This window comes from Bufo gargarizans, chromosome 11 (genome assembly GCF_014858855.1).
Source record: "Bufo gargarizans isolate SCDJY-AF-19 chromosome 11, ASM1485885v1, whole genome shotgun sequence".
NCBI lineage: Eukaryota > Metazoa > Chordata > Amphibia > Anura > Bufonidae > Bufo > Bufo gargarizans.
This window is the reverse complement of record NC_058090.1, coordinates 86,264,210-86,272,411: the sequence shown is the minus strand read 5'-3', so window position 1 is coordinate 86,272,411 and position 8,202 is coordinate 86,264,210. Positions and strand designations below refer to the sequence as shown.

The following is an 8,202-nucleotide window of genomic DNA, read 5'->3' as shown; positions in this document are numbered from 1 at the left end:
GTTGTAAACTGACCCTACACAGCCCTACTTGGCCTAGTACACCCTATAGATAAATCCTTGGAGCGGGATCCAAAAAGCCCCGCAAGGGGTTGCCCCGGCTGGAACCTGGTCCTATTCTGGAGGCCCTATGCGGCTTCCATTTAAGGGGGACCACAGTATCTTGTTTCCCCTGCTCCAGTACACGGTGTGGGCACCTACTCAGCCATCTTGATGGCTACATTTGGCGCTCTTGACAGTCTTATATCCTAGACCATCACTACTTATTTGCTTGTGTGTAGGGGCCTTTTTTATCTGTCACGGGGCGCCAAAGGCGCACTCGGTGTCCCATCAGCCGCAGACCTGTTGCTTAGCTTCGGGAGCGAGGATCTGTGTTTGGCCTCGTTCCCAGGGCGGCTTTGCTAGCTGGGAGGCTCCCTGCTCCTAGGTATGCCTTGAGCGACGAGCTGATCACTCGGTGCTCGACTTGTCTGTCTGTCGGTCATGTGACGCTGGCCACGTCACATGACCTTCAGATCCCACTATAAATACAGGCAGCCTGCTGGCCACAGGTTGCCTGTTAATTCTAGGTTCCTGGTTATTTGTTGGACCACTGAATACTCACCTGATCCTGTTCCCTGACAATCCTTTGCCTGCTCCTCCTGTACTGCGCATCTCTCCTGGTATCCTGACCTCGGCTTTTCCTGACTATTCTCTGCTCATTCCTTAGTACTGCGTAGCTCTCTAGGTATTGACCCGGTTTATTCACGTTCCGTTATATGTCTTGTTTGTCTTCCCAGCACGTATCCTAAGTTAGGGACTGCCGTCTAGTTGTCCCCTGTCATTAGGACTTGCGAGGCAAGTAGGCAGGGCCAGGGGTGAGGGTGGAGCGCAGTGGTCACTATCCTTCTCCCTGTGTGTAGTGTACGTGACCGTCACATTACCTTAATACAATAAAAGTGAAGTTTTATGTAGTTACTGCCCCCTTCTATTTCGAGAACCATATCTGCCCACTTACTGCCCAATGATTATCAAGTATCATGCATTAGTGCCATTAATTAGCATAGGACCCATGGACAATACTTGCTGGGAGTTATGTGACTGCTTTGCTACTATTCCAGACAAGTGTGCAGTTATGACTTCCATAGTCAAACTGGGGTGCCTTGGGGCCACTATGCAGCTATATGCAAGTACTACATGACCCCTATCGAAAATCATTAAAACTGCTGACTAGGCTGTGCCTCAGACTAGTCTGTCCTGGAGACCTATCCTGCTGACTGTCTCTTGCCTTGGACTATGAGCCTCTAAGGGTACGACTACATGGTGTGGTATTGAAGGTGCCAGCTGGTCATTAACAATACAGACTTCACTGATCAGGGTGGTCTTCATTAGTTTAATTAGAGTCTATTGTAGACCTTTCGGCTGCGAGATACTTGAACACAGCACGGCCACACAGTGTGGTCTTCCCCTAAGCCATATGAGCCAGGCACACGCACACCCAGCGACGGGCAGCAGCGAGAAGGTGGGTCCTTTGAAGAAGATGCTGGCCAGCCTGCCCTTGTGCCTAGAAGTCATCTTAACCACCCAATGCATCTATAATATTTGTTAAATAATCTTTTATATGTGGAGACATAGGCTGGTTGAGATGTATGTTGTCTATATGTAGTGCAGTCACTCTACTGTGCCATGTGCCACTTGTGCAGGGGGTGGGAGACTAGGGGCCCACCACGGGATTCACCTGCTCCCCTTGAAGCCTGCCTTTTCATGCCAGGTGTCAATCAATAGCTTTTTTTAAAAATTTTTGTTAATGTGCCAAGATTAAAACACAATCAAGAACTTGTATATACTACAAAATGTTGATGGGAAAAAAAAAAGTTGCAGGCCTCCTAAAACATTCACACAAAAACAAACCATAATATGTTCTGTTGCTTTAAATGATGGGGTTGCATGTGCAGCAAATGGAGTTAGGCTTCATATGGGGGAGGGAGGCAAATAGAATTTTTGCCTCAAGTGCAGGAAAACCTTCCTACTTGTCTGATACACTGAGTTCCATCACAAACATCTACAGTTAAATATTAATATTCCCATTGCCCAAATACAAGTCACCTCGATTATCACAAACACAATAATTTAAATTCCAGTCTAATGTTTTTGTCCATTCCAAACAGAAAACACTTCTATCGATAGGCAGATCCTAAATGACTAGGTAGATGTTCCCAAAGTTCTGGCTATAGGTTGTCATTGTGTGGATACTTCCTCTGAGGAGATCTTTTCCACTACGTCTGAAGATGTTGGAGCGTCACTCGATGAGGCCTCATTTGTAGATATCTCACCCACTGAATCGGCTGTGGAAAGTGGTTCTGTAGCCGGGCTGCTGCCCAAAGTTCCAGCTTCTACCTCATTTGCTGGTGGGTCATTCTTGGTTTTTGACTCCTCTTCAGTAACGGTGGGAGATTCTACTTTGTCGTGTTTTGCAAATAGAAATTCCCACCTGTTTGCACAGTTTTCTGGCTCTTTTTTCAAAGATTTGGCTTCTGAGGGAAAGCATGGTGCCATGCAGTCGTGAACCAGAGTTGGTATTTCCAGCTCCAAGCTCTTCACCTTTTCCTGGTATTCAAGTTGAAGGTCTTTTTGAGTCTGTAAGAAAAGCAAAACTAAAGTTAACTGAAAAAAAAAATAACACGTGACTTGTGTAACACATACAGTGTAAGGGCTTGGAGGCCTCTGTCACTGATTCCGAGTGGACAACAAAGTTCTGCATGCTGGACTTTCTTTCAGCTACAAAAATGGACCCCATTATACTAAATTGGGGCTGTTCAACTCCTTTTCAGTTATGTACTGAATCTGGTAGTTCCATTAATTTAATTATTTTGCGCCTCTAATGGAGCAGACCAATGGAAATGACTAGTGCTGATGTCACGGCCTAACATGCTAGATTCTGATTCTGCTACGAATGATGGGGGTCATTTATCAAACTGGTGTAAAGTAGAACTGGCTTAGTTGCCCATAGCAACCAATCAGATTCCACCTTTCATTTTTAACAGCTCCTTTTTAATATGAAAGACGGAATCTGATTTGTTGCTATGGGCAACTAAGCCAGTTCTACTTTACTCCGGTTTGATAAATGACCCTCTGTGTCCTAACTTGCCTTATTTCAAACCTCTGACATTACTGATTTTTGGGGAAGTAAAAGTTTCAATTTTAATATCCTGGCAACAATATTAAGGCTTTCAGGACTTGCCTATTTTGAGCCTTCCAGCTCAAGTAATTTTTTTTGTTCTCTTTTTTTAATCTCTGCATTCCAAGTGCCATAACTTTTTATTTTGCTGCTGGCTAAGCTGTATGAGGGCTTGTTTTTCTGGGGCAAGTTGTAGTTTTTATGGCAACATTTTGTGGTACATATCATTGGACTGAAGTTATCTTCTGGTAATGCCTGTTAGTATAGCTTGCACGTTGCATCCAGTCCATTTTCACATCATCAGTATTTGTAGGCCAAAACCAAACTGGAACATGCAGAAAGAAATGATACTGAAAAAAGTTGTACCTCTTCTGTGCTTTGGACCCACTCCTGGTTTTGGCTTACAAATACTGATGAAAAATGTATGTGAACAGGGTGGTTTCCAGCTGGTTCTCCCCAGTTCTCCCAAACTGGTTTAGGAAACCATGGAGAAGCGGGATGCAGACCTGGATCCCCATCTTCATCTAAAAAGCACTACTTTCAACTGTAACCGGCGAGAAGACACTATAAAAAGTAAAAGGGTACTTTAAAAGAAGGGGCACTATTAATGATGAATAGGCCCGGTAACATATGAGGGCCACTATAACCAATGAGTAGGCACTGTTACATACTGTATTAAGCATTTTTATTGTGTGCGGACACAGAGGAGGCTGCCACCGAAAGGGGGTATCATTGATAATAACACCCCCTTTCTGCCCCCAGACAATGAACATGTTTGTGATGTAAAGTATCAGCAGGTACAGCAATAGGAGCAACTGGAGCAGTATCAAGAAATGGGGGAAGCATCATGATGGGGAATTTGTGTAGCTTGGAAGAGGTAGGGTAGGGTGAAAAACCCTAAACCTAACCCAAAAATGTCTGTGCTGCAAACTCTGCAGAGATGAGTTGTGGCTGGAAGAAGTTGTCATGGTGGTCTTGGCTTAGTGGGAACAGCTCCAATGAGAGATGTCAACTGTAAGGCCAGTTTCGGAGGAGTGTGTTCACGCTGGGAAACAGGCTTTGTGTGGGAGTTGTATTTCCCACTATAAACACTGCTCCTCTGAGCAGAATCATAATTATTGATGATGTGAATCCCCATCTCCCAGCAGGTCTACTGAACTGCAGTCTCAGCATTATGTGACTACAATTCAGTAAACTCACAGTCAGGAAGGAATTCGCAACATCATAAATCATTGTGATGAGCATTGTTCAGAACGGGAAATACATCTCCCACACAGAGCCTGTTACCTGGATTGAAAACCCTCATCTGAAAGTGGCCTAAGTCAGTCAGTAGTGTGGATTTTACTTAGTATGGTGGCATTAGTCTTGAAACTGAAGCTTGAAACTGAAAAAATATATTGCTATAAGAATATTTTAGGCCATATAAAAGAAAACAAATTTCTATTTCGGAAACCATTTAATAATTACCTAACTAACCATGGATCCAATAAATATTCATATTTATAGAGGGTTTTTTCCACCAAAAGATATTATCACCCCCCCCCCCCCCCCCCTCATCAATAACAGGGTCTTGAAGTCCCCGGGGTGATTGAAGCAATTGTTGAGCATGCGGGCTCCGGCTGCAACTTCCGGAGATAGCTGCTGGGTACAGTGCAGCATTATTCTGGAAGAAAGAGACCACTAGATCTTATTCTGGACGTTTTATTGTCCAGGCTGGTACCTCTGCAACAAACCCCTTAAAAAGTTGTCCCATCTCAACATTTTTGGCATATCACTGGGATATGCTACAAATGTCCAATAGGTGCAGGTTCCACTTCTGGGACCTAGTCCTATCTTCACAAAGAGGCCCCCAAAGTGAAAGAGAATACACTGTACATACACAGCGCCGTCTCCATTCACTACTATGGGACTTGTACTTGCTCAGCTGACAGTGAAAGGATAACAAGCAGAGCATGTGCGACCACCTCCCCGTTCACCACTATGGGACTCACACCTCTTTGATATTTATGACATATCCTAGCGATATGCCATGAATGTTATATAGCTACTGAAAATAGTGGGAAGTGAGAACGAGAGTCTTGTGAATTACCTTGTAATCTGCCCCAAGACCCTGACAAAGTGTCACTGCCTGCCCTCTGAGAGATCTGAGAAGATCGGATATTCTTGCAGCACGTGAGTCTATCTGACAGGTCTTTCTGTGTTTCCCTTCTGTTTATTTTTGTGGGCAGGATCCCACCTCTCCACAGGTTCTGCTCGTTAGCTGTTTAAGAGGCTCTATTTAAGTCCGCCTCTTACTGCTGACTTTGCGGTTGATATTTTCCTTCTGGAGTTCTTTACAGGTTGTTTGTGGATCCTCTACTTCCCGCTCATCTCAAGCTAAGGGCACTTTCACACTAGCGTTTTTCTTTTCCGGCATAGAGTTCCGTCACAGGGGCTCTATACCGGAAAAGAACTGATCAGTTTTATCCCCATGCATTCTGAATAGAGAGCAATCCGTTCAGTTTGCATCAGGATGTCTTCAGTTCAGTCGTTTTGACTGATCAGGCGAAAAAAACTGAAGACATGCCTGAACGCCGGATCCGGCATTTTTTCCCATAGGAATGTATTAGCGCCGGATCCGGCATTCAGAATACCGGAATGCCGGATCCGTCGTTCCGGCATGCGCAGATCGGTAAAAATGAGAAAAATGTACAAGACGGATCCGTCGGTCCGCATGACAAGCGGAGAGACGGATCCGTCCTTGCAATGCATTTGTGAGACGGATCCGCATCCGGATCCGTCTCACAAATGCTTTCAGTCAGCAGCAGATCGGCGGATCCGGCGGCCAGTTCCGACGACGGAACTGCCCGCCGGATCACACTGCCGCAAGTGTGAAAGTAGCCTAAGTCCTCCTGTTCTCCCCTTTGTGCGTGTGTTGCTTCTAGGTCTCAGGGAGATGCTGGTCCCTTCACGGTGGAAGGTACAGGCTGTCTCATTCCCCGCTCCCTAAGTAAGGGTTTGCTTCAGTGTCAGCAGGGCTTAGGTTCCAGCGTATGAGTTCGTTCTCCATCAGGACTTCCTCATACTGTCAGCAGTCAGGGAGAGGCTCAGAAATAGTTAGGAGGTTACCATTCACTCCTCCCTAGCTTTGGGGCCTAGTCTGTTTACCTGTTGCTGTTTGTTTACTTGGTGTTCCTCTTATCCCCGTGACACAAAACTTATTGCCGTGACACAAAACTAGTCTGAAATGGTTGCTGCAGTGTGCTCCATTAAAGGCCACGTTCACATTACTCTTTGGCCAGTATTTTTCTTCACTATTTGTAAGCCAAAATCAGGAGTGGGTCCCAAATATGGAAGAGGCAAACAACTTTCCATTATACTTTTTCTCTGTTGGTTCCACTCTTGGCTTTGGCTTACAAATACTTATGCAAAATACTGACCAAATACTGAGCGTGTGGAAGTGGCCTAACTCATATATGTCCCGAGGTGGTTCGTTTTCAACTCTTTCCCTGCCATAATTATGTACGTAAACAGTTGTTTGCATGGTCATGTCTCCACCGGTGACCCTCTACCCTCAGCATTGGTGGGCTTTCAGCTGTCAGACCCAACATCTAAAGTCTAGCGTGAAAAAAATTACTTAGAGGAGTAGTTGGGGTTAGATCATACCTTTTGTGACTAAAAAGTTGGGTATAGAGGTGTAAACATGTCAGTTTTGTGATGTGCAATTTCTTTTGGATTTCTCCCTCCACTATTAGAAGTAAGTACCAGCACAATTCGCAGAACAGGCATGGACCCTTGTTAATATTATAGGTCACCGTGGAGGAAGACATTTGGTTACATTGCTTACTTGCTCTCCTTTCTCTTTGATTCTTTGCAGTCCTTCAGTCTGCCTTTCTTCTAATTTCTGTTGCTGGTTGCTCCATTTATCAGATACCTAAAAGATTCATGATGTTTTCTTAACAATATACAAGGATGTTTTACTGGTATTTTCACACATGAAAATCCTTAAAAAAAACAGGCAAACCCTGTTTTAAATTCTGAACAACCCCTTTAAATTTTGCATGGTGTGTCCCATAAAATAAGGTATTTCCATCACATAAAGTGATGCTATATCTGTAATCTATGCCATCACTTTCTGATGGGTGAGAGTCCCACTGCTGGAACCCTCATCATTCCTGAAAATGAAGAAGCTATAGCTCTGATCAGGGGCATTGCTAAGTTAAAACATTCAGAGCCTAGGCCCCTGATGTTTTGTCCCAGGTCCCGAATGTCCAGCCTGCCAGCTAGATACAACTGTTTTACCCTCCTCAGGACGGCAATACAATTAAATCTAATGCACTGGAAGAGCTGAAGGACATGTAATGACATCACAGGTCATGTGACCAGTAAATCAGGCAGTGGTTGAGAAGGACCTGCGATGATGTCACCATCATGTGACCAGTGCAGGAGAGGACGGCAGTGAAGAGAAGAAGTCCTGGGGGAAGAAGCTCTTGTGATGTCTGCTAAATGAGGAGAGGTAAGTGAAGGGACAGGCAGAGCAATGCTGAATTGTGGTTATTTAACTGGGACTGTATGTTAGAACTTAAGGTAGGGATGTTATTTACAAGGAACTGCATGTCGGAGGGAGCTGGGGGAGGCAGTGATGTTTACATGGGACTGTATGTTGATGGAAGTGAGTTATGTTATTTACATGGGACTGTATGTTGAAGGTGGCTGGTGGGGGGATGATGTTATTTACATAGGACTGAATGTTGAGGGGGTGATGTTTACATGGGATTGCATGTTGGAGGCGGCTGGGGAGCGGGTGATATCATTTACTTGGGACTGTATGTTGAAGGCGGCTGGGGAGGAGGTGATGTTATTTACATGGAACTGTATTTTGGAGGGGGCTGGAGAGGTGGTGTGATATTATTTACATGGGACTATATATTGGAGGGGGTGATATTTACATGGGACTGTATATTGGAAGGGCTGAAGGGAGGGGATTGATGTTATTTACATAGGACTGTATTTTGGAGGGGGCAGAAGAGATGGTGTGATGCTATTTACATGGGACTGTATGGCGGAAG

General features: G+C 44.8%; 1 protein-coding gene across 2 annotated transcripts in view; it reads right to left on the bottom strand.

Moving 5' to 3' along the window:
• Nucleotides 1-965: 965 nt before the first annotated feature.
• Nucleotides 966-8,202, bottom strand: part of PLCB2 (phospholipase C beta 2) — a 106,023-nt gene continuing 98,786 nt past the window's right edge. For both annotated transcript variants that reach the window (XM_044271738.1, XM_044271739.1), the window contains 2 exons: nt 6,981-7,067; nt 966-2,613 (listed from right to left, as the gene is read on the bottom strand). In XM_044271738.1, the coding sequence (XP_044127673.1) occupies nt 2,215-2,613; nt 6,981-7,067 (486 nt within the window). In that variant the 3' untranslated portion in view covers nt 966-2,214. The remainder of the gene's footprint in view (nt 2,614-6,980; nt 7,068-8,202) is intronic.